Genomic DNA, 27,362 nt, shown 5'->3' with positions numbered 1-27,362 from the left:
GTACAACTTCCAGAGAGCAGACGTGAAGGTATTGTAAACTAATATTTGCATAAGACTTCATAGAGAAAAGTAAAGAGGTTACACCAGAAGATGTGAACCATTAATGAGCAAGAAGAATTGGAAGGCAAGGCTGCCTTCAAGCCTAAAATAAATCGTACAAAATAGTTTTAGGAACTGAGGAGACACATATGATGCTCACCTTTACTAAAGTGATGGAAAGCTTAAATTTTGGAGGGGAAAAAAGGATCTCATCATGATGCCAAAAATACAAGCTTATCTGAAACACAGTAGAGGTAATGTCATGGTTTGGGCTTGGATGGCTTCTTCTGGGACGGGCCCATCAATCTTTATTGATGTGCACACATAAAGGCAATAGCAAAATTAACTCAAGTTTACAGAAACATTCTGTCGGCTAATTTAAATAAACTGATAGGGAGATCCTTCATCATTCGTCAAGATAATGACCCAAAAGACACACTGACAATATAACAGAGTTAATTAGGGCAGGGTCAAGAAGCCAAAGATTTTCAACTGGCCAGACCTAAGCCATAAAGCATGCATTTTACCTGCTAAGGAGGAGGCACAAATGAACAATTGAAAGAGGCTGTGGTGGAAGACTTATAAAGCAACACCAAAGAACAATCCAAATGTTTGGTGATGTCAATGTGGGACAGGTTTGATGCAGTTGTTGCAGGCAGAGGATTTGAAACGAAAAAACAAATAATAGGTTGGTTACAATCCAATGATGTGACCTGTGTGACAGAGACTGCCACTGTATTGGCCTCTTCAGCCACAGACGACGATGTTCCATCAGAGCAAATGTGTGGGATCAAATCCATGGTCATCATTGACTGACGGTGGTCCCCCGCAAATGTGTTACTTCTATCTATTGGTTTCAATATGTTTGCTCACATATTTTTTTAAGTTATATGCATTCCATCCAGATGTAAATACCTGAAAGTCTGAAATGTTGAGGTGCCAGGTGATGAGCACTGCCTGGTTTCCTCCAGACATGATGTGTGGCATTCATTCCAAAGAGTCAGTCTTTGTCCAATCAGACCAGAGAATTTGGTCTCTCGTGGTCTGAGAGTCCGATTGGTGGATTTCTGCAGACATGGTTGTCCGACTGGAAGGTTCTCCTGTTTCTAAAGCGGTTTGTTAGAGCTCTGACAGAGTGACCATAAGGTTCTTGGTTACATCCGTGACTATTGGACTCAGGCCCTTCTCCCACAATCGCTCAGTTTAGACATGCGGCGAGCGAGAGTAGGAGTCATGGTGGTTCCGAACTTCTTCCATTTACAGATGATGGAGGCCAATGTGCTCATTACAACCTTCAAAGCAGCAATACTCTTTCTGTACCCTTCCTCCTGATCTGTGGCTCAAGACAATCCTTTCTTGGAGGTAAACTGACAATTCCTTTGACTTCATGCTTGGTTTGTGCTCTGCCCTGCACTGTGGGACCTGTGTGGAGTGTGTATCTTCTCACTGTGCCTGTTTGGGGTTTCTTCGGGTACTCTGGTTTCCTTCCACATTCCAAAAACATGGTAGTTTAATTGAAGACTAAATTGTCCATTTTATTTATATCGCGCATTTCATACACAATGTAACTCATGTGCTTTACATGATTAAAAGCATTTAAAAACAAAGAAAAAAACAGCTTATAAAAATTTCAAACAAAGAGAAAAAATAAAAAATAAAACCCAATTAAAACAGCATACAGTGCAATAAATATTTAAAAGTGGAAATGCTCTAAAAAGCATGGGAAAAAAGAAGAGTTTTTGACCTGGACTTAAAAACATGCACACTTGGGGCTGAAGTCACTTCTGTTGGCAATTTATTCCATTTGTGTGCAGCATAATAGCTAAATGCTGCTTCACCATGTTTGCTTTGGACTCTGTGCTCCACTATTTGACCTGAGTCTATTGATCTCAGAGCCCTACTGGGTTTATATCCATTATCATTTCATTCATGTATTCAGGACTTAAACCGTTTTGTGATTTATAGACCAGTAGCAGAACTTTAAAAGCTAGTCTAAAGCTGACTGGAAGCCAGTGTAGACTTTAGAATTGGAGTAATATACGCTGACCTCTTTGTTCTGGTCAGAACCCGAGCTGCAGCATTCTGAATGAGTTGCAGCTGTTTAATGCTCTTTTTAGGGAGTCCAGTCAGAAGACCATTACAATAGTCAAGTCTACTTGAGATAAAAGCATGGATGAGCTTCTCCAGGTCTGATTGACACATGCAAGCCTTCACTCTGGATTATGTTCTTCAGATGGTAGAAGGCAGTTTGAGTAATTGATTTGATATGACTGTTGAAAGTCAGGTCGGAATCTATCAGAACACCAAGGTTTCGGACTTGGTCTTTGGTTTTTAAAGAGAGTGACTACAGGTATTTACAGCAATTCTCTTTTCTTTATTGCCAAAAACAATTATCTCAGTTTTGTTGTGGTTTAATTGAAGAAAGGTTTGGCTCATCCAGATATTAACCTGTTTTAGACAGTGACACAACACCCCAATTGAACTGTAGTCATCTTGAGACAGTGCTAGATATAATATGATAGTCAAGATTAAAGTTATGAAGAATATGACAAAGGGTAGCATATACAGACTGAGAATGTGCGTTTGAAAGGTTGTTGGGCGGCATGGTGGATGACTGGTTAGCACATCTGCCTCATAGTTCTGAGAACCCGGGTTCAAATCTGGCCTCGCCTGTGTGGAGTTTGCATGTTCTCCCCGTGCCTGCGTGGGTTTGTGCCGGGTACTCCGGTTTAATTGAAGACTCTTAAATTGTCCGCACGTGTTAATGTGACTGTGAATGGTTGTTTCTTTATATGTGCCCTGCTACCAGTGATGCCGGTAACGCATTACAAATGTGTTACTCCAAAATTCCGCCATTTTGAGTAAAGAGCAAAGTAATGTGTTACTTTCCCCGGGAGAATAATCAGACTTCAGTTACTTTTTCAAACCAGCAATAGTTACATTTGAGTCATCAATATCTCTCATCAAGTACTGATTTGTGGCTGATGACTCAGAAAAAACACAGTTATATTAGTTGAATAAAAAGGTAATTATTTAGGCGAAAAGAATAAGATGGAAGCGACGCCTGTGTTACTTCCGGTTTAGCGTAATTTTAAATTACAGCGTTATAAATCAAGCTATTTTATCTAGAAAAGGGGAACCACATGACTTTTTAGATGTATAAAACTTCAGGACAAAGTGACGACAAACCTTTTATGCTCAGTCTCGTAATTTGAAGGTTGCTACATGAATTAGATAAGAGTGCTAGACGACCAGAGGTTTTTTTCTCGAACCCAAACACACAACAATGGAGGTAGTGAATTTTATGGAAAATTTAATGATCTAACATGCGGAATCTGCAGGGAAACAATACAGAAAAGAAACACAAAACAAAAAGGACAGACAAACATTGGCAAAGGAAACTGACTTGTGATATGAGGTTGTGAGCATGGGATGACAATGCGTATAGCTGGAATTCCTGTTCCCGTTAGTTTAAAACCCAAATTTGCACTAATCTGTACTTTTAGTAGACCGCACGTTTGACTTACGTCTGTTGACCAATTCAGGCAGGCGGGTCGACCTTCCGGGGGGGTTGCCAAGAGCGCTCACAAGGGATGGTTTGAAGGAAAAGGAAGGAAAGAGAAAAAGATGCACTTCAAGTGCAGGTTGGCCGGCGTGCTGGCAGTGGCAATGCTTGTCACGCGGTCAGGGAAAAACCCGCACCGCAATTACTTCCCAACGGAGCCTCGTCCGTAAACTGCCCCACACCCAAAAGGGTAGCTTTGGGGAGTTGGCAAGTGCTCCCTGCGGTCGGAAGTTCGGTGTCTCCCAGCCTCCGCCCCTTCGTGGTGAGAGGTTGGGGGCTCCCCAGACTTGGCCAGGCCTTCGGCAGGTGGAACGTCGTGAGCGAGTGAGCGACAAAGGAGCTTCGGCCTTTTATCCACTTCATAAAACGAGGCCGGCCCCTTTTGACCAAATGGAAGGCAGACTGCGCCTCTAGAATCACATTTCATCTTTGTATAATTTGTGGTTTAAAACCAGTGGAATATTAATTATTGGATTTAAGATAACGAGACCATTGTTCCGCTTTGCCTTGTCACGCGCCCATCCTCTTACATCCCTGTAACGAACGTTTCAAGTGTATGTGATTGTTGGGAACACTAATATTTGCAATGTGGCATTCGTGTTATGTGGGGTGGGGGTGAAACATTTCATCCGGTTCAGTTGACAACAGATTTGACAACAGACATTCAAATTTGCAGAAATACTGTCACTAGTGGCTTCATGTACATTTCTTAAAATCACATTCAAATCCAATGAAGACTATTATTGATTATTTAATCTGGGTTTGCAGTGAATTTCCGCCACCTGTGAGGGTCGCTCGTGTATCGTCCATTGTCCCAGCCCAGATGTGCAGGTGTCACGGCACACAGCAGGAAAAATACATCTTTGTTGTTGAGGCTCTCCAGACTGGCTGGTGGTGGAAGTTAATTAATTTTGTATTCTGGTGCGAAACCAGTTGTCTTTGTCTCAGCTTTGATGCTCCTTTGTCTTGTAATTCACTTAGCGTCCACGTTCGAAACCAGTTGTCTGTGTCTCCGTTTCGATGCTTCAGCTTATAATTCATTTAGCGTCTGTGTGTGCAGTTGAATCTGCCGCACTCCGTGGTCGTCCACCTCTGCGGGGGGAGCGGCGATATTGATGCCGCTTGGTCTGGAGTTTTTTGGGGTCACAGTGCCATCGGACCAGAGCGTGTCCGTTACATCATTAATTTCTCTATGGTTATGTTTTGTTGAATGATAATGCTTTTCTGAAATGCTTGACAGTTTAATTTGAATCCCATTAAAATAAAATTAAATGTGTTTCACCTGACCCTTCATGTTTTCTTTAAAAAAAATGTTACCCATCGTACAAATTCTGCCTGGGTAATCAAACATATGAGCACAACTGTGCGTTTTCTCATTTACTAAATAAAAGTATGGTTATGAATTGCAAAATAAGAGCAAGTAAACAAAAGGAAAGTATGACGTGTTCAAATAAAGTGCTTAACTTCAGATACAAATAAATAGATAATACTTCATGTTTTGATCCTACCGAAGTGTGCGGTCATAAATCGGTCATGGAGGTTAAGGACTGACCCACTGAAGGATTTATAATCCATCCATCCATCCATCCATTGTCTGAGCCGCTTCTCCTCACTAGGGTCGCGGGCATGCTGGAGCCTATCCCAGCTATCATTGGGCAGGAGGCGGGGTACACCCTGAACTGGTTACCAGCCAATCACAGGGCACATACAAACAAACAACCATTCACACTCACATTCACACCTACGGGCAGAGTTGTCAATTAACCTACCACACATGTTTTTGGGATGTGGGAGGAAAACGGAGTGCCCGGAGAAAACCCACGCAGGCACGGGGCAGACGCTCTAACCAGTCGCTCACCGTGCCGCCAGGATTTATAATGAGAGGTTTCAACTTCGTTTGTAGTCCGGACTGTAAGCTAGTTTAACGCGCTGCACGTCAAGTAAGTTAGTGCTTCTGTGTTGGCATGTCAAGTCTCCACTAAGTTCCTCATTTAATGTGACTTCAACTACACTAATATTTAAGTTATTGGTACATGTTGATGACATCATTCTGTAATTTGTGTGGCGTAAATTACCAATTAATCTGTACGGTTAAATTAATGCATTTTTTTGTACTGTGGATAAGTGATATTCTTGCCACTTGGGAGCTGCTGAAAGTAAATAAAAAGTTACTTTTTTTCTAATTTAGTTATTTTTGACAAGTAATCAGTAAAGTAACCAAGTTACTTTTAAGCTTAAGTAATCATTAAAGGAAATAAGTTTCTGTTTCAAGGTAACTATGTTAACAGTGCCTGCAACTGGCTGGTGACCAGTTCAAGGGTGTACTCGCCCAAAGTCAGTTGGGATAGGCACACCCGCGACTCTAGTGAAAATAAGCGGTACAGAGAATCGTTGGATGAATTTGTAAAATCACACTGTCATTGTAGGGTGTTGTCTGTAGAATTTTGAGGAAATTGAAACCATAATAAAAGGGGAAAATGTATGTCGGATACGCTGTGGATTACACAACAGTCCCACTAGATTCCACGGTGTTGTACCTCCATATCTGTACAGAGTTAGATATAATCATCAAGTTTTTGTATTCTTTTTGTGAAATCTGTTCCTACTGTTGACATGCAAAAGTGACCATGTTAATTGCCCAACTGTAAAGTGTGTTTATAGAGTTTATGCAGGATCTACCTGCTCAATAGAGTTGGTTTCAGGTATGCTGCGCATAAAATCCTCAATTGCTATCTCAGCTATCGTCTTGTCCTTGGCCAGGGCTCGGTTTACTATTTCTTCACAGTGCTCCTCCAGTATTGCCAAGCAAACGTCTGCCAAGGTGAGACGCAGGCGTAGTAGTGCCCACTTGGGTGACAATATAACTCCACAACTCTGGCAAAAACAGAAAACATACACACCACCAAGTTCATGCAAGGTGATCGAATCATAAATTGAAGAAAGATAGACACTTGTAGTTTTGTTTTCCGCAGTTATAAAAGTCAACACCTGTAGAATACATGTATTAGTTATGCAAAAAAAAACAACACCTAAAGGGAAATCATTTCAGAACGTTTTAGACAGTCGTGATGAAGTTGAATGACAAACTGAAATAATTTAATGGGGGAAAAAAAATACTAAAAATAACTAGAAGATTGTTCCCTGCTGTAATTTAGTATACTGCATATTTAATATACATTGCAACACAGACGCTATTCGTTAACCCGACTATACTGTTTTAAAAGTCTGCTTAGCATTGAGTTAAGTACATTAAGGCAAAGGTGTGTGGTGGACAAACATAAGTTATTGGATTCTTAATGGGCCACTGTGACTGTTGTCAGAAAGTGGCGAATGTATGCTCGATGGATGTAACAAAACAGGAAAAAAACAATGAAAGGGCAAAAAATAAATTGTTCAAGGAAGCTGAGACAACAAAAGGAGCTGTGGGAATTTCTGGAATTGGTTGTCAACAATCTTTGAAACTGCTGCCTCCACCATACATTAGGGAGTCTATGTTTGTAGACAGCGCAATCTCCGGCAGGGCACAAATGCTGGCAGAGTTTTGTCCAAGCGCAAGGCTAGCTTCGCAGGTTTGCCAATTGGGCAGACCAGCTTGGCGTTCCGGGGCAGCAAGGGTGTGTCATTGGAGAGTTGTCCGGCAGAGTGACAATTTGGTGGCAGAAAGTCGGTCTAAACTTACGTCTGCAACGTCCAAATACTGGGGCAAGGTAGACCACTAGTCTAACGCGATTTTGGTGAATTTGATCAGGGCGCAGGCAGACAGATACTGATGTTCACAGACATATTTAAGTTGCCAGCGTTTATCACCAACTTGTTCTGTGTATAATAACGGTACGCACTCACATTGTCTGCTGCCACACATTTTTTTGTTCAGATTAATGATGCTATTGCCACACCTGGATGCGCTTTGACATGGCATCCTTTAACCAGACAACACACGACATCAGCCCCAGTGTTTGTTCCAACTTCACACCCTTGGGCCGACATTCACTTTTACAGAAATACTGTCCTTCCTGCTATTGCGCCGATACTACCTCCGAAACAGGAAAGCAGGTGGGGTGGTTCATCTCCTCCGTTCCATGTCAGTGGTTTTTATACAGATCAGCAACATGAAAAAGGCTGAAAAATCCTGGGATAGTAAAGTATAGTGTGTGTGTGCGTGTGTGCATGTGTGTCATCAAGCACATTGACAAATGTGTGTATTTGATAAAGCCACGTTATTAAATATTCCTGGTCTAAAAATAGGATTTTTAAAAAAACTTTTAACATAAAGGTCTGACACAGCACTGACGTCAATGATTACTGCAGCCACTTAAATATGGATACCACAAAAGACTAGGGCAGCAGCACCATCTGCTGAGCGTACATTGTTACCATCGTTTCTCACACAGCTGAGTCTGCACTGATGGGAAATTTGATCAAAAATCCAATTGTGGTTGGATCTCAAGCAGGTGTTAGGATTGCCCATTAATTATTATTTTTTTAATGATTCAATCAACATGTCCTGTAAATCAAAGATTCAGCCAGTGTTCGGCTTAAACCATCCCTGGTTTTCAAGCCCGCATACATCCTCGTACATCTTGTGTAATTGACAAGTTACAGTGACAAAAGCTTTAGCTGTTCATTATTAAGGTTGTGATTTATGACATAAAAGAAAGACGATTGTCTAGCTCTAATACAATCTCAATACATAAAAATCATAAAAACAGGGAGTTAATTATTTGATTGACTGCTTCATCCAGATTTTTATTGGTTAATTACAGCACCTCTCCATTATATTTCCACTCTCATTTCAACAAAAACTCAAATTCATGACTGGTATAATATTGTAGTCAAAAAATAACCACAGAAGAGGTTTACAGTAGACAATATACAATTGTGTGAAATTGGTGCAGTTTACTTACCGCCTCTTCCAGGTGGAGCAGGTTTTCAGCAATCAAAACCACACGTTCTTGCTCTGAGATTGCTAACTGCATGTGAGAGAGTCCATCGAGCAGAAAGCGCTGCTTCTCCTTTTTGTCTGTCGCTTTGCTGGCCAGAAATCTTCAGAGGGTTGATAAAAGTTTTAAAAGGAGAACGTGTGAGAGGGATGTTTGAGGGTCAGTTTTAGCAAAACACTAACACAAAACTAATTAAATCTAACTCTGGGCTTTAAACATTTTTCAATGTTTAATTGTCCAAACTTCCCTCTACCCAGCCACTTCATCTGCTCTTCTGGGGGGATCCAAAGGCGTTCCCAGGCCAGCCTTGAGACATAGTCTATCCAAGGTATTCTGGGTTGTCCTCGAGGCCTCCTTCCGGTGGGACGTGCCCGGAAAACCTCACCAGGGAGGCGTTCAGGGGGCATCCTAACCAGATGTCTGAGCCACCTCTCAATGAGGAGGAGCAGCGGCTCTAGTCTGAGTCCCTCCCGTATAACCGAGCTTCTCACCCTCTCTCTAAGAGAGAGCCCAGACACCCTGCGGAGAAAGCTCATTTTGGCCGCTTGTATCCACAATCTTGTTCTTTCGGTCTCGACCCACAGCTCGTGACTATAGATGAGGGTAGGAACACAGATTGATCAGCAAATCAAAGGCAGTGCCTTTCGGCTCAGCTCCATCTTTACCACCACAGACCGATACAAAGGCCGCATCACTGCAGAAGCTGCACTGATCTGTCTTCTTCCCTTACTCAAGAACAAGACCCCAAGATACTTTAACTCCTCTACTTGGGGCATGATCTCTTTCTCAAACTGGAGAGAGCACTCCACCCTTTTTCAAATGAGGACCATGTCCTCAGATTTGGAGGAGCCGATTTTCATCCCAGCCGCTTCACATTCGGCTAAGAACCATTCCAGCGAGAGTTGAAGATGACAGCTTGATGAAGCCAACAGAACCATATCATCTGCAAAAAGAAGAGACACATTGCTGAGGTCAGCAAACGGGACCCCCCTCAATCCCTTGGCTGCATCTAGAAATTCTGTCCATAAAGGCGCTGACAGAATCGCTGACAAAGGGCAGCCTTGGCGTAGTCTTACCCTCACTGAAAACAAATCCGACTTACTGCCGGCAATCCGGACCAAACTCTGACATCGGTCGTATAGGAACCCAACAGCCCTTATTATTGGGTTTGGTACCACATACTGCTGGAACACAGTCCACAAGAACCACCGAGGGATACGGTGGAACACTTTCTCCAAGTCCACAAATCACATGACGTGCCCGGGACACCTCACCAGGGAGGCTTCCAGGAGGCATCCTAAAAAGATGCCTGAGCCACCTCATCTGGCTCCTCTCGATGTGGAGGAGCAGCGACTCTACTCTGAGCCCCTCCCGGATGACTGAGCTTCTCACCCTCTCTCTAAGGGAGAGCCCGGACACCCTGCGGAGGAAACTCATTTCATCCCCTTGTATCCGGGATCTTCTTTCGGTCACGGCCCACAGCTTGTGACCATAGGTGAGGGTAGGAACGTAGATCGACCAGTAATTTGAGAGCTTAGCCTTTCGGCTTAGCTCCTTCTTCACCACAACGAACCGACACAAAGTCCACATCACTGCAGACGCTGCACCGATCCACCTGTCGATCTCCCGTTCCATTCTTCCCTCACTCATGAACAAGATATTTTAACTCCTCCACTTGAGGCAGGATCGCATGCCCGACCCGGAGAGGGCACTTCGCCCTTTTCCGACTGAGGACCAAGTTTCAAGTGTGAATGGGGAGCAGGTGGGTTAAATTGGTGTTATCACTCTCACGCTCTTGAATACTGGTTACTGAAAGTTTAATATGGGACCTCATGGCAAAGAACTCTGAGGAACTAAAAAAAAAAAGATGGCCAAGGCTATAAGATTGCCAAAACCCTGAAACGGAGCTACAACATGGTTGACAAGACAATACTGCGGTTTAAAATGACAAGTTCCAATCAGAACCTCGCCAGGGTCATCCAAAGTTAAGTGCACATGCCCATTGACGTCGTTCCAAATCCTCCTCTGTCCTAATTTGGTCAATTTCCTATTTTTTCACAAATCAATACTATTGGTCAGTACCCATGTGGTCTGCTAGTTTTACAAATTACTGACCTGTCTAAACTGGTGAACATTGCTTGCTGTGTTTTATGATTCAGTGTTAATGGCTCAACTCTTTTTTGTTTTTGTTTAATGAAAAATGACGGTTTTGGAGATGCGAGGATTCTGTCCGATACCAGCTATATCCACAAGTTGTTTTGGGAAAACAGATGTATGAGTGCTGTCAGCATTGTTTGCGAAAGTAGACGTGGGAGGTCAGCCTGTCAATGCTCAGAACATATGCTGCACACTGCATCAAATTGGTCTGCATGGCTGTCATCCCAGAGGGAAGTCCCTTCTAAAAATGATGCACAAGAAAGTTTGCAATCAGTTTGCTGAAGACAAGGAAATAAAGGACATGATTAACTGAAACCATGGTCTGATAAGACCAAGATAAACTTGTTTAGTTCAGACGGTTGTCAAGTGTGTGTGGTGCCAACCAGGTGAGGAGTACAAAGACAGGTGTCTCATGCCTACAGTCCAGCATAATGGTGGAAATGTTATGGTCTGGGGCTGCATGAGTGCTGCCACCACGGGGGAGCTACAGTTCATTGAGTGAACCATGAATGCCAATATGTACTGTGATACTATGAGGCAGAGCATGATGCCCTCCCTTCAGAAACTCGGCCGCAGTGCAGTATTCCAACATGATAATGTCCCCAAACACACCTCTAAGACTACCACTGCCCTGCTATAGAAGCTGAGGACAAAGCTGATGGGAGTGGCCAAGCTTACCTCCACACCTAAACCCTATTGAGCATCTGTGGGGAAAGCTCCAAAAGAAAGTGGAGGTGCACAAGGTCTCCAACATACCTCAGCTCTTTGATGGGGACAAGTGGAAAAGACTAGAAGTGGCAACCAGTCCACTCCATGCCCAAGAAGGTTCATGCAGTGGTTGTGAGATATTGTAGACAGTGTGTGCCAGAGGTGGGACCAAATCATTGCTTTGCTAGTCACAAGTCAGTTTTGTCTTTGCCCTTAAGTCCCATGTCGAGACGGGGAAGAAACAAGTCAAGTCGCAAGTCATACATTTTGAGTTTCAAAGTGAAAGACTTCTGACTTGACTTTGAGTTCAAAGTCTAGGACTTGCAACTTGGCTGAGACTTACAAAGTCGCGACAGGCAGGTCTGAGTCAAGTCGCAAGTCCTGTTCCAAAGTCTAGGATTTGCGACTTGACCTTGAGTTTCAAAGTCTAGGAATAGGAATTGTGACTTGACTCTGGACTTTCCTGTTTCGACTTGACACTTGACTCGGGACTTGAGCACAAAGACCTGAGACTTACTGGTGACTTGCAAACCAACGTTCGTGCTGCCCGTCCCCACCTTGCCAATGGCTCATTGAAACAGGATGTGGCGAAGCAATTATTGCCCATGTTTGCCATGCTGGCAAATCAAAATTACCTGCGTCACAACTCAAAAGCCCTTCCTGATAAAAGTTAAAGTGAGCGTGCCTTGTGAGAACTTAGTTTAGTTTTCCCCTGCTTCATAAAAAGTTTCAATGTGGCGTCCAGCCGCTGCTGGCTAAGTAGTCAGGCTCATGGGCTATCCCAGCTGCTGGCCCCCAATTGAAGCATGCATATTTATTACCGCAACGTACGTTTGAAGTATCGATGGTCCTGCAATTCACATTAGTTCTCACAGCTAGCTAGCTGCCTTGTTCATCAATGCACGAGCCGCTAATACCACTTTGGTTGTCATGCCGAGCAGCGTTGGAGCTGGCTCAAACCAGGGCGTAACTAGCTAGTCATTTGGGGGCTCAAGGCAAACATAGTAATGACTATGTTTGACATAGCCATTTAGCTACATTGGTTAAGAGGGGAACAGTGGCCGACTAGTTAAGAGCGTCTGCCTCACAGTTCTGGGATTCCGGATTCAATCCCCGGCCACGCCTGTGTGGAGTTTGCGTGTTCTTCCCGTACCTGCATGGGTTTTCTCCGGGCACTCCGGTTTCCTCGCACATCCCAAAAACATGCATGGTAGGTTAATTGACAACTCTAAATTGCCCGTAGGTGTGCATGTGAGTGCAAATGGTTGTTTGTTTTTATGTGCCCTGCGATTGGCTGGCAACCAGTTCAGGGTCTATCCCGCCTCCTGCCCGATGATAGCTGGGGTAGGCTCCAGCACGCCCGCGACCCTAGTGAGGAGAAGCGGCTCAGAAAATGGATGGATGGATGGTTAAGAGGTTTCATGACCTAGTGCCAACCCTAAAAGCAATGACTTTGTTCCACCTCCGGTGTGTGCTGCCATGCTGCACAACAGGATTATTCCTAGAACTAATAAAAGGTACATTCTATTCTGTTCCATTAAGATGAAATTGTCTGTATTAAACAAGGGGACACTCTGTCACTAAAATCAAAATCTGGAGTAATTTACTGACCTCAGACCATATGTGCACGCTTCATTGCTCTTTGCAGCATGATCTCTGTAGTTGAGTTGAGTGAAAACTCTTGCACACCGGCCGAGTGTATCACAGGCAGCTTTTAGCATCTGGAGTTCCGTAGTAGAGAGTGCAACTCCGGGCTCACTGCCAGAAATGGCACATATACATTCAATGGCACCCCTGGAACACAGCGCAAATTACATTATGAGATTTAATAGCTGATCAAAGATGTTTCAAACATCGTCTCGCGCTCCAGGCATACCCATCAAGCACACTGCTCCTGAAAGACCTGATATTTAATAATACTTTTAAACTCTTTCTTTAATCTTTAGAACATACTTCTGAAATATTCTTGTTTGTTGAATGTGTGGAATTACCTCATTTCTAAAGATGCAATTAAAAATGTGATCTCTGAGACTCGGTTCACCCGCTGTTGCAGAACCACTGTCAAAGCCTCACACCCTTGCATGATAACCTGATCAATCTGTTAAAAATAAATATCTATTGATGTAAAAATTTTTGAGAAAATTACAGTTTAATTATAGGTTCTTCTTTACCTTGGCTTGTGCATCCTGGAGTCTCTGGCCTACCACAGCGGCAACCTTTGTGAGGGTAAACTTGTACCAGAAGTGCTCGTCCCCACCCAGGGCTTGAGCCTTGTCCAGAAGGTACAGGGCCTGTGTGTGGTTCTGTTCGTCACAAGCTAGAGTAGCCATACTGAGCAAGATTCTTGACATTAGAGTCTGGTCTTCAAACTCCTAATGTGATTAAACAAAGGAAAGGAACATTACAAGACCTTAACTTGTTTGAACTTTAATGGCTATTCCGTCAACTCACTAATGCAACCAACTGAGCTTCTGCCAGGAGTTGCCTGGCTCCTTGGTACAGTCCCATTCCCAGGCAGACCTCTGCTTTGTCAACCCAAATATTCAGCCAAAACAAATTTCTCCTCTGTAAATGTGACTCCATATCAGATTTCTGTAAAGGGAGAAAGATTTGATATATACAAATAAGCATGTTGTTTGAATTCTGATTGGTTTGAAAGAACATTTGGCAATAGGGAGAAATGTGATAATGCATTTTCACTCATTTGTTCAACCCTTGGATCTCGAACCCCTGGTTGATACAATGAGAATAGCAGCTTTCTTTATTTTACACCATGTTGCAAATTATTACGCATGTAGGATTAACAGTGGATATAAAACATCACACACCCTTCTTCAAATGCCATGTTTTTGTGATGTAAGAAAAAGATAGATCAGTTCTCAACTTTTTTTCACCATTAATGTGACGTATAACATGTACAAGTCATTTTAAAAGAAAAATATAATCTTTTCGAGAGGGGAAGTAATAACAAACTTAGATAATGTGGTTGCACAATTGTGCAACTGGGGATAAGGCTGTGTTCAGAATTAACCAATCAGATTCACTCATTTTAAATAGGAGTCAGCTCACACCTACCACCATTTAAAGTGCTTTTGATTAACTCCAAATAAAGTTCAGTTGTTTTCGTATGAGTATGCTTTTCTTGACAGGCTTGTAGTCACATCTTATACGGCAGAAGCCATGGAGATATTCCACAACATCAGAGGGGTCTAATTGTTTAAAGGTACAGTATCAGTCAGAAGAAGTGTGAGAAAGAATTTCCAAGGAATTAAATATACTGTATGGAACTCAGTGAACACAGGCATCATCAAGTAAAGAAAATATGGCACAATTGTGACATTACCAAGAACTGGACACCCGCCAAAACTGATGAAAACACGAGAACAAAAGTGGTCAGGGAGGCTGCCAAGACGGCAACACTGCAGAAGCTGCAGGAAATTATGGCAAGTAGTGGTTGTTTAGTACATTTAGTGACACAATCTCCTGTCTTTTTCATATGTCTGGGCTATGGGGTCTAGGGTGGCAAGACAGAATCTTATCTTATACAGCAAAACATCCGAGCTCGGCTACATTTTGCAAAGACACACTTGAAATCTCCCAAATGCATGCGGGAAAATGTGTTATGGACAAAAGGTTTAGCCATGGTTTCATCAGAACCAAGGAGAAACTTTTTGGCCCTAATTCCAAAAAGGTATGATTGTTGCAAGCATCACCAAATCACCAAAGAACCCTATACCACAGTGTGCATGGTGGTGGTGGCAGCATTTTGGTTTGGGGCTGTTTTTCTTCAGCTAGAACTGAAGCCGAGGTCAGGTCAAGGTGGAGGGAATTATGAAAAGTTTAAAATAGCAGTGAGTGTGAGCACAAAACCTTCAGGCTTCTGTTAGAGGCACTTTAAATAGTGGAAGGCGCGCGCTGACTCCATTTGCAGTAGTAACAATGTGACCGGTTAATTCTGAACACAGTCACATTACCAGTTAAAAGTGGACACACTTGTGCAACCACATTATCTCTGTTGTTTATTTTCACTTCACCACTTGAAATGATTTCTTTTTTTTTTCCAGAATATACCTATATATTTCCAATTGAGTTGTACAGGTTATAGGTCACATTAATGGTGGAAAATGTTTTTAAATTATTTTGAGTCTTGTCATTTTATGTCACTAAAAGCGGACATTTGAACACAGGTGTGTAGACTTTTCACATCAACTGTAAGTTAAACAACCATTTCAGTATTGTTTTTTTGTTGGGAAGGTTTTGCAAATGTCATTTCTCCTGTCTGTTTATATCAGTGGTCCCCAACCGCGGGTCATGGAGGACCGGGCCAACCCCCCCAAACCCCCCTCCCACTGTCGACGAACGATCGGTAAGTCAAAAGACAGATTTCAGTTCCTTAAAATTTGTAATTTTTAAAAAACTGTTGTGCATAATGAATAGACACTATTTTCAGTAATTTTGCAAGAGAAAAAAGAAATATGGTCATCGTGGTATATTTGTTCAATAAAAAAATGAATCATCAAAGGTAAGAAATTGTTTTTGATATATATACATCCATCTATCCATCCATTTTCTGAGCCGCTTCTCCTCACTAGGGACGCGGGCGTGCTGGAGCCTATCCCAGCTATCTATCATCGGGCAGGAGGCGGGGTACACCCTGAACTGGTTGCCAGCCAATTGCAGGGCACATACACACAAACAACCATTCACACTCACATTCACACTTACGGGCAATTTAGAGTCTTCAATTAACCTACCATGCATGTTTTTGGATGTGGGAGGAAACCGGAGTGCCCGGAGAAAACCCACGCAGGCACGGGGAGAACACGCAAACTCCACACAGGCGGGGCCGGGGATTGAACCCCAGTCCTCAGAACTGTGAGGCTGATGCGCTAACCATTCGGCAACCGTGCCGCCATATATATATATATATATATATATACACACACACACACACACACACACCTATTAATATATTGTAAATGGCATTGACTACTATTTAGGAAAATTAACGAAAATGAATATTTTGGAACACTGTGTATATAGGCTCCGAGTTATCAATGTTTGTGAATATTCAGCATTTGATGTACTAGCAGAAAAGCTTTTTAGGCTGACCTGATTATGCGATTTGTAGAGGCGTCTTCTCTCTCGTAAAAGAGTGATTGCTCCGTGGCACCTAAGGTGGCAAAATCAATTTACTATGGGTGAATGAAGCTATATGTACAAAAAAAAAGCCCATAGTTGTTCTTGCATACCTGATTTGTTCTTGTTCTTGCATTTTCGTCAGATTCAAGAGACTCTCATAATATGAGGAATGAGTCTCCATGCCAAGTTGACAGCAGGTCCTTACTATTCTAATGAGGTGAGAAGGGCAGCAAGAGAAATATGTGATGGCCATGTATTACATGATGTTGGATGCACAGTATTATGTATTTCTAAAACATGCAGCCAGAAAATAAACCAATTAACCTTTGTTATTAAAATCGTATCCATAAATTGGTGTATTTTGGTATAATATCTTTTTGAGATCCTATGCTTTTCACATGTGACTTTCACCATTTAGACTTATTCAACTGTCAGTAGAATGATCTTGTAGTAGCCATACAAAAGTAATCTGTCAGTGTTCCTACCTGAGTCGATATAGGTCAGAAAGGCTCCTCCTATCCAAAAGGTCATGAGCAAATGTCTCAGCTAGGTGCATAATGGGTAGGGTCAGGTGGCTCAGTGAGAGGGAGTGGAGCTCCTTTTCCAGAAGGTCAAGATAAAACAAGCTCTGGGTCTAAAATCATAAAATAAGTATATATTAAAAAAAATAATAATAAATTTAAAAGAAAAATCAAATTAAAATCACTCTTTCCATTGTAGAAATGAAACTTTTGTTACAATCTTAACCCTCTTACAAGTGGTAGATACAACATTAAGACATTAGGTGAACCATTTACAGTAAGTAGCCTTACCGGATTTGTAATGCTGTGAATATTGATGCACTGCGGGTTACAATTTGTTTTGAACGTGTAACGGACCTGCTCAGAGCAAGTGTATTTAACCCAATACTCCAAAGACAAAGGAAGAGTGTGATCCAAGACAGGTTTGGGATTCACCTCTGGTGGGCTAGGCTGGGCAAGCAGATGAGACACACGAAAAATAATATATTGCTATATTTCATAGAAACCATATATTCAAGTAAATCAATCAAATGAGGAAAAGTAGTTGTAGTAGTACATCTTTCACTTTTTTGCCTTTGCCCTTGTCTTTTTTGGCCCCAGCAGGAGTGGGAGACTGGCTTTTGACATGTTCGCTGGGAGTCAGAGAAACAACTGCCGTCGACACCTGCAGAGATAGGTACACAATTGCAAAATTTGACATAATTTGACTAAGAAAGGACTTATTTGTGGGTGGAAATGTGGGATGCCTAAGGGCTTAATCCTAGGGCCAATTCAGTCTTCTGTATGTGTATAATCTTGTCATAATTTTCTCATGGTTATGTGGATGCATTGTATGCATAACCCTCATAATAACCCACTATCATCCTCTTTCATCATCTTAGCGGCTAAGGTTCTCTTAATTGGTCTGACAACTTGCACTGCAATTTGTTGGTCATCTTTTTTTTAAAAAAAATACAGTACAAGTAATAAACTTTATTCAGTTTATTTGATTTATGGCCCCCCGGGGTCAGACCACCTGTCAATACATGGCACGACCAACATTTTCATCACGCCGTGCAACACATTTATTGCACAGGTGTGCCTTAGTCTAGTGTTTTCCAACCCATTTGAGATTGGAAAAATATCACAGCACACCAAACAAAAATGTCACAAAATGTATAAATTCTTAAATAATGATGATCGAGCCTCATTTTATTCACAAATTTAGTTTCTCAGTGTGAAATATGGGCGTGATAAATATATATACTAACAGGAAACCACGACTACTTCTTTTGTATGAACAAACTGGTGGAGTGTGTGCTTGAACCAAGCTGTCAAAGCATTTATTATGTACCTTCTGCCATCTAACGGAAGAACACATAATTGTTCTGCCTGTCACTGTACGTTGCTGACGTACAGTAGCTAGATGAACTAAGACAATGGTTCTCAACTGTTGTCAACCGGGGCATTTTTCTTTTGTCACCAAGTCACAATCCACTTTTAAAGATGTTTAAAGACATTGTGAATGCTGGCACTTATTCCATGGTTCTGGAGTTACAAATGACAATGTACCTGCAGAAAAAAACACCCCACCCCCCCACAAAAATAATAACAATCATAATTTTAGGCTTGTTTTCTGATGAAATATAAGATTTTCAGCCAGATTTTGGCCCAACCATGTCAGCCTGTCGCAGCGTGAGCCAACAGAAGGTGAGGACATTTCCTGATTGAACTACTACATATTCTGCGGTGTAATTTTTTTCCCCATATTACAGGTCAGGCTGTTTTTTTTTTAGACAATAATGAGTGGAAATAGTGATAGTGAAACATTTTAATAGGCTTGTTTGTTTATTGTATTGTTTTTTTAAATCGATCATTGAAAAGCCTCCTTGAGGAAAGACAGCTACGTCATCCCACGAGGTAAGTGCTTGCAGATTAATTCCCGCATATATAAACCGGTTTCCTATGATACATTTTGTATTGATTGCATCACAAACGCCTCGAAGACATTGTGTGGATATGGGGTGGGAGGGGATTGATTTTAACAGTATATGATTGCTTGGGTTCATAAGGCTTGAAAGGATGTGTGGCACTTGCAGTTTGTATCATTTTAATAGATGATGACTTCATAAATTAGTGATTGAACATAATTTTGGGGTGCTAGCTGTTGTTCATATGAGACTGCAACGATATATGACAGCAATATAAGATATAATACCAACTTAAACAAAGCGCTGTTTGAAAACTCAAGCAAACTGTCTTTTTTAAAAAAAAAATTATTTCCTGAAATGTTGTCATTTTGGAGGTGAAGGGACCCCATCGGACAGCTACAATATATAAAATATGAGTTAATACTGCCACTAGCCATAACTCCAATTAATAATTTGGGTTCATTAGTAATGATATTTAAGCCCTGGGTTTCCACTCTTTTATTTGCAAGAACGTTGCACCTAGTAAGTCTTCGTATCCAGAATTCATATCTAAGTTTTGACCTTGTGTATGACCATGCTCATTTTTTTAACCTTGTCCTTGCCTCACGTCTTTTGGGATAATGTTGCCTGGTTGGACTGACTACCTGTGTGCCGAACCCTGCCTGTAAAAAAATTGCCTAAGTTTGCCTCTTACCGACTGTGTCTTGGCCTTTGTGTCCGAATCTGTGTATACCTGGTCTGTGTTAGGAACAGTGTTAGTACAGAAATAGCATTAGAAAAAATATTAATTTAATTTTAACGTAACACGTGCTTCCAGAAAAAGAAAACCAGTCAGTGTCTGGTGTGACCACCATTTACCTCACGCAACACATCTCCTTTGCGTAGAGTTGATCACTTGTGCAGTGCTCCATGTTGGAAGGATCTGTGCACAGATCCTGGAAGCCGAAAACGTCTTGCATTGCTAGCATAATCAGTGGACATGGAGCCCATTGAGCATGTTCGGGATGCTCTGGATTGCCATGCAGAGCCTTTCCCAAAAATTTAAACAGCATGAAAAGTTTCTTTATTTCCATAATTCCATTCAAAAAGTAAAAATTTCATAGATTATAGATTCACGGCCCACAATTTAAACAATTTCAAGAATGTTTTTATTTTTACATAATTTGGACTTCCAGCTAATAAAACCCATGAAATCAGGAATTCAAAAAATTTGAATACTGTGAAGAAATCAGCCCATATTTTGCAGGCTATAAATGTTTCAAATGGAGTGTCACACACTAATTATCTAATAAACTCAAAGCACCTGCACATGTTTCCCCAGGTGTCATTAAATTGCTTCAGTTTGGTTCAATTGTCTAAGTTGGGTTCAATATGGGGAAGACTGCAGACTTAACAACTGGCCAGAAGACCATCATTGATACCCTCTATTGGATGGGTAAGCCACAAAAGTTCATAGCTAAGCAGGCTCGCGCTTCACAGACTGTTGTGTCCAAGCATGTCAATGCAAAGTCTAGTGGAAGGACAAAATGTGGCAGGAGAAGATGCACCAGCAAAAGAGATGACCGTGGGCTTCAGCGGATTATCAAACAGAGAAGATTCAAGAATTTAGCAACGATCCAGAAAGAGTGGAATGAGTCACAGCTTCAAAAACCACCACATTCAGACGCATCCGGGAGATGAGCTACAACTGTCGGGTTCCTCGAGTTAAGCCGCTTCTGAGCCTGAGCTAACGTAGGAAGCGTCTCAACTGGGCCAAAGAGAAGAAGGACTGGACTGTTAGCCAGCGGGCCAAGGTCCTCTTTTCCGATGAAAGTAAAGTGTGCCTTTCATCCAGGAATCAAGGTCCAAGGGTTTGGAGGAAGACGGGTGAAGAACAGAACCCTACCTGCTTGAGGTCCAGTGTGAAATATCCAGTCAGTCCTGCGCAGACCGCCAGAAGCACCAAAACGTGGTTTGATGCCCATGCCATCACAGTGCTTGACTGGCCAGCCAACTCGCTGGATCTAAACCCCCTTGAGAATCTATGGGGTATTACCAAGAGGAAAATGAAGGGCACCACACCCAAAAACAAACTGACAGCAAGCATCAAGGAAATCTGGGCTTCCATAACTCCCAGGCAATGCCACAGGCTGATTGCCTCAATGCCACGGCACATCGAGGCAGTGATTAAAGCAAAGGGATTCCCAACCAAGTATTGAAGATTAAGGTATCGTTTTGAAAGTACCATATTTTGATTGATTTAATGTGACCCTAATTATTATTTTTTTTCTACAGAAACTGAGAAGTAAATGGTGATTTCTTCACAGTATTAAAATTTTTTGAATTCCTGATTTTGTGGGGTTTATGAGCTGGAAGCCCAAATGATGTAGAAATAAACAAATAAATACTCGAAATTGTATAAACTGTGGGCCCTGAATCTATAAATCTATGAAAGTTTAACTTTTTGAATGGAATTATGGAAATAAATACACTTTTCCATGATATTCCACCATAAAGTAAAACTTCACATAAAAGTGGCCTTTTAATGTGGGCAGCCTTTAAGGCAAACCTCTGCAATAATCATGCTGTCTAACCAGCATCTTGATATGCCATACCTGTGAGGTGGATGGATTATCTCGGCAAAGGAGAACTGTACACTAACACAGATTTAGAGATTTGTGAACAATATTTGAAAGAACAACAGTACGCCTTTTGTGTATGTATGAAAAGCCTTACATCATTGAGTTAAGCTCGAGAAAAATGGGAACACAAATTGTATTTATATTTTTATTCAGTATATGTTAGCATCCATGAACCCTCTATTACTTTGTTTTATAAAGCTTTATATGAAGCAAACTTTTATCCACTCACCTGCCATATTTGAAGTACAAAGTCATATGCTCGGAGCAGGTTAAACTGGTGCTCGGGTGAATTCCTGTCTGCCATGACAGCAAGCAGAGTGTGTGCTTGTACCAAACTGTCAAGGCGTTGCACCTCCCTCAGACTGGACACAGTATGTGTAAATGACAGTCCCTGAACAACAGCCAGCGTTTCACATTTCACTGAACCCGTATCCATCTTCTGAGACTCTTCATCTACACAGGAAAGACACAACATCCAAACAAATGAGGAGTTGTCTGATACAGAGAGCAAGGTTATGCAGAGACTACTTGAACGAAAAGGAGGAGGATAGAGGTGTGGGGAAACCTGTGAATCCAATGACATTCACACATACATACATACCTATACATATTTACAAAAACTAAACAAGGAGTGAGCAAGCAAGCAAATGTGTACTTACAAGACAACCAACAAAATGTCAATATGACACATTCTCTTTAGGCTTTGGACTGCAGAGAAGCACTATTAACAAAAGAACAGTAATCACACAGAAAGGGAAACTGGAGCATGCCAAGAAAAACCTTGGGTTTTTTTTTTCTCCCACAACCAACTATTAAACACCCAAAAGACTACCCTTTGAACATATCAGAAACATCCTAAATTTTGAAGCGGTTTCTTGCAATAATTTGTCTGCTACAAAGAAATTTGACTTTCACAAATGACAAGAGCTGCTCCTAAATAGACCCTGTATATGTACAATGACGGATTATTTCACCCATCTAATGCTGTCAGTACAGAATGTGATTCACTTTTCAATCTACCAGTCGAAATGATAAAAATGCATGAAACCATTCTCTTCATCTAGATCCAGTTGAATTTTTTTTTTTTTTTTTTTTTTACTTTAGGTCCCAAGCAGACAGAGAGTACACTTACCTGACACAGGTACACCTATGCAAATGAAAGCCAAAATAATAACTGAATTCAACAAATCAAGAAGTTTAACAGTATAATAGTGAGCAAGGTGAGTCACTAAGTGGTACCTGATTTTTCTGATTGCTCTGTTTCCAAATGTAGAAGAATGTCAATAGCCCACTGAACCTGGTGTTGTGCCTCCTCTATAGACAAGTTGTGACAGTACAGCCATGCTCCAAAAGCAAGCAGGAAGCCAACTTTGTGCCACTGATTTTCTTCAGACTTTAATACCATCCCATAGATACAATATAAAATAAAGAAAACAGAAGAATCATGCAATCATAATTTTACCATATCCTCCCTTCATTATTATTTTTTTTTTGTAAGATAGCTGTAGTGGTATCATGATTCCACAAGATGGTGGTAAGATGTCTTTTTTTATTTTTTATTTATTTATTTATGTATTTATTTATTTTTCAAATGGAGCCCAAACAACAACATTTCTAACAGAGCTAAAATCTCATGTTTTTAATGGACCCCAAAGACGGCAAAGGACTTAAAATAAATGTTTCCATCAGAAGACAGGGATTACAACCAGCTGCAGCCCTGACTTACCATTAGAGAGGTGACTGATTTCTGATAGCAGGTCAGCTGCTGTGTTACATTACAAGAACACAGTGCTGCCTTGTGCCACATTAACGAACAGTTCTGCTCTTCTTTGCCTTGTAATGTCTGCATGTCCATCAATACACTTTCCCCCAGCCGAGCCTTCATCTGTATGCGGTATTTCAGCAGAAGTCTGTGAAATACAGATAACTTATAAGCTTTATCATTTATTCTTAGTTTATTTAGTATTATTTATTTATTAGTTTTCACTTACAGTCGGTGTTTAGTACCAGGCATATCCCTAACAGCATTATCCAACAGCTGCAATGCACCATTGCAATCTGTTCTATCAATGTATATTTGAAGCAACAGACAGTACAGCGATGATCTCAGGGTTAGGACTTCTTCATCTGCTCACAAAGGTGAACACACATATACAGAGAAGTAGAGAACCAAGGCTGAAATTCAATTTTAGAAAGTGTGTCTGTTAAATTCAGACATGAATCTAAGCTCTTCCAAAAAGACTATTCAAATAAGATGAACCATGCCAGGAATCATGCATGTAGCGCTTACTTTGTGCTTCGGGTTTAGAACTCCCAAGAGGAACTCCTTTCTGCAAATGTTTCACTTTGTCCTGTTTCTGGAATAGTAAATGAGAAAAATATTAGTACTACAGTGGAGCTATGGAGGAAGTATGGGTTGATTAGCACTATTTGACACTTTACTATATTTTACTTCCCTTGTCCTTCTTTTGTCAGTGCCATTGTTAGTTTTTCATGATTTTTTTTTTGACTACATAGTGCCATATATATAATTGAACTCTAAATTGCCCATAGGTGTGAAGGTAAGTGTGAATGGTTGTTTGCTTATACAGCGGTTGAAATAAGTACAACACCTCACCATTTTTCCCAAATATATTTCCAAAGGTGCTATTGACATGAAAATAAAATGTCACCAGATGTTGGGAGCAACCCAAGTAATCCATACATACAAAGAAAGTGGAACAAATAAGCTCAGAAATTAAGTTGTGTGTAATAATGTGAAATGACACCGGGAAAAAGTACTGAACACGCCAACTGGTATCTATCTAATACTACAAATGCCATTGTTTGCAATGACAGCTTCAAGACGCCTTCTGTATGGAGAAACTAGTCGCATGCATTGCGCTGGTGTGATTTTGGCCCATTTCTCCACACAAGCAGTCTTCAAATCTTGAAGGTTCCATGGGTTTCTTTTATGGACCTTGAATTTCAGTTCTTTCCTGAGATTTTCAATTGTATTCAAGTCAGGTGACTGACTGGGCCATTCTCGCAGCTTTATTCTTATTCTTTGAAACCAATTCAGAGTTTCCTAGGCAGTATGTTTAGGCTCATGATCCTGCTGAAATGTCCACCCTCGTTTCATTTTCATCATCCTCCAGCAGATGTTTGTCAAGAATATCTTGGTACATTTGCCCATTTATCCTTCAATAATGTAAATTTTACCAGTACTATCTGCTGAAATGCAGCCCCCCAACCCCCCATTTTTTTGAAGCTCTCCACAAGTGGTCCTTGGCTCTTGGACAACTCTTTCGATTATACTTTGCACTCCTCTGTTATAAATCTTGCAAGGATCACCTGATCGAGGCAAATTTATGGTGGAATGATTGACTTTCCACTTGGGTATTATGCCCCCTACTGTGCCCACTGGAATGTTCAGAAGCTTAGATTATACACCTGAAACCAATGCCATTGTTATGTTTTACAACAATTAGTTTGCTTTCTGATCTTACCCATCATGAGATGTGTTTTGACTCACACCTTGACAATGAGACCTTTTTGTAGGCCATCAATTAGGACTGATCTAGCTGATATTCATTTGCTTGCTGTTTGATTATTGATAGATTTTAGGTGTTGTCTTGCCTTTTTGCACCTCCCTTTCTTCATGTGTTCAATACCTTTTCCCTGTGTCATTTCACATTTTTACACAACTTAATTTCTGAGTTTATTTAGTCTACCATTACTTTCTTTGTGTGTATGGATTACCTGGGTAGGAAAAGCGCCTCAGAAAATGGATGGATGGATGGATGGATTACTTGGGTTGCTCCCAACATCGAGTGAAACTTTCAGGTCAATAGCATCTTTGGAAGTATATTTAGTGAGAAAAAATGGTGACGTCTTGAATACTTATTTCAGCCACTGTATGTGTCCTGCGACTGGCCAGTTAAGGGTGTACCCCACCTCTCGCCCAGAGTCAGCTGGGATAGGACCCAGCACGGCTGCGACCCTGGTGAGGATAAGCTATAAGCTGCATGGAAAATGTGTAGGTCACCAGGGTCGTGGGCGTGCTGGAGCCTATCCCAGCTATCATCGGGCAGGAGGCGGGGTACACCCTGAACTGGTCACCAGCCAATCACAGGGCACATGTAAACAACCAACCATTCACAATCACACCTATGGGCAATTTATAGTCTTCAATCAACCTACCATGCACGTTTTTGGGATGTGGGAGGAAACCGGAGGACCTGGAGAAAACCCACACAGGCACGGGAGAACATGCAAACTCCACACAGGTGGGGCCGGGATTTGAACCCCAGTCCTCAGAACTGTGAGGCATACGTGCTAACCAGTCGTCCACCGTGCCGCACTATATATATTAAAAAAATATATATATCCATCCATCCATTTTCTGAGCTGCTCATCCTCCCAAGGGTCGCGGGAGTGCCGGAGCCTATCCCAGCCATCATCGGGCAGGAGGCGGGGTACACCCTGAACTGGTTGCCAGCCAATCGCAGGGCACACATAAACAAACAACCATTCACACTCACATTCACACTTACAGGCAATTTAGACTCTTCAATTAACCTACCATGCATGTTTTTGGGATATGGGAGGAAACCGGAGTGCCCAGAGAAAACCCACGCAGGCACGGGGAGAACACGCAAACTCAACACAGGCGGGGCCGGGATTTGAACTCCGGTCCCCAGAACTGTGAGGCAGACGCTCTAACCAGTCGCTCACCGTGCCATATATATATGTATATGTGTGTGTGTGTGTGTGTGTGTATATATATAATTTATATTGCATATACCGTATATGATAGATAGACAGATAGATTGTAGTCCCAATCAGCTACATTTGGTCAGGGTTATTTTGTTGGATCCCAATGGAAGGGTTGCTTTCTAAAACAGATGCTTTGGAGAGACTCTCACTTTTAAGCTTATGCACAAGTTCTCACCATTTCATAAATAATACATTGGTTTGTAGCCCTGCTTTCTGTGTACTCAGATTATTAGGAAGGAAACCAATTTAATATGAAAAATAAACTAATTAACAAAAATATTGGCTGTCAATATTAGCAACAGGCCCTTGTCACACAGTCCACCATGGGAAATAATTGTATGGCTGCAGGTGTCAGTATGGCCAAAGAGAGACATTCATACGTTTGTATGTTTGGGATAAGTGTGGAGGAGGGCATTGAGAATAGCCTCCAGGGGCTCTTTGAGCTGGTGTCTTTCCTCAGGTGAATTTGTCAGAGGTAGGCAATTGTTCCAGTAATGCCTGGCAGCTGTAAAACATAGTTCTGGATGGCCAGCCTTTTGTGCATACCTGTGAAGAGAATAATACATTATAACATGTCTCATAAATCGGAGACTGAGTAACTGAATAAGGACTCTTAAACAAGTTGGGCTTGAGGTGGTAAATCATTACATACAGTAAATTTGGACCATGATATAACTTTTATTTCACCTGTTTAATGAAAGATATTTCAATTATAGTTCTATATGAACATGGACATAAAGTGCAGACTCTCAAATTTCATTTGAGGGTATCCTCATTCAAATTGGATAAAGGGTTTAGGGGTTTCAACACCTTAACATCTGCAAACTCATCCACCATCCCTAAAAGAAACTGGACAAATGACTCACAGGCCATTTAATGGGCAGGTTTGGGGATTTTGTTTGGGAGATTTTGTTGAAAGGGTAACATGCAGTGAAAGGAGCTCTCCATGCAGGTGAAAAAAAAGAATTCTTAAGCTGCAAAAAAACATCCACAGAATTGGT

At 41.5% G+C, this 27,362-nt stretch overlaps 1 protein-coding gene across 2 annotated transcripts in view; it reads right to left on the bottom strand.

Annotated features, from left to right (window-relative positions):
• The window catches only part of LOC133486020 (cilia- and flagella-associated protein 46), an 89,315-nt gene that overhangs the window by 28,014 nt on the left and 33,939 nt on the right, over nt 1-27,362 (bottom strand). For both annotated transcript variants that reach the window (XM_061790590.1, XM_061790589.1), the window contains 18 exons: nt 26,742-26,907; nt 23,894-23,960; nt 23,595-23,730; nt 23,330-23,513; nt 22,843-22,996; nt 22,736-22,750; nt 21,833-22,056; nt 17,629-17,736; nt 17,364-17,522; nt 17,037-17,185; nt 16,662-16,760; nt 16,522-16,582; nt 13,861-14,001; nt 13,581-13,781; nt 13,401-13,507; nt 13,021-13,203; nt 8,509-8,647; nt 6,284-6,478 (listed from right to left, as the gene is read on the bottom strand). In XM_061790590.1, coding sequence (XP_061646574.1) covers nt 6,284-6,478; nt 8,509-8,647; nt 13,021-13,203; nt 13,401-13,507; nt 13,581-13,781; nt 13,861-14,001; nt 16,522-16,582; nt 16,662-16,760; nt 17,037-17,185; nt 17,364-17,522; nt 17,629-17,736; nt 21,833-22,056; nt 22,736-22,750; nt 22,843-22,996; nt 23,330-23,513; nt 23,595-23,730; nt 23,894-23,960; nt 26,742-26,907 — 2,488 coding nt within the window. The remainder of the gene's footprint in view (nt 1-6,283; nt 6,479-8,508; nt 8,648-13,020; nt 13,204-13,400; nt 13,508-13,580; nt 13,782-13,860; nt 14,002-16,521; nt 16,583-16,661; nt 16,761-17,036; nt 17,186-17,363; nt 17,523-17,628; nt 17,737-21,832; nt 22,057-22,735; nt 22,751-22,842; nt 22,997-23,329; nt 23,514-23,594; nt 23,731-23,893; nt 23,961-26,741; nt 26,908-27,362) is intronic.

Source organism: Phyllopteryx taeniolatus, chromosome 11 (assembly GCF_024500385.1).
Source record: "Phyllopteryx taeniolatus isolate TA_2022b chromosome 11, UOR_Ptae_1.2, whole genome shotgun sequence".
NCBI lineage: Eukaryota > Metazoa > Chordata > Actinopteri > Syngnathiformes > Syngnathidae > Phyllopteryx > Phyllopteryx taeniolatus.
Note: the sequence above shows the minus strand (reverse complement) of the source record. Positions and strands in the feature narration are given on the sequence as shown.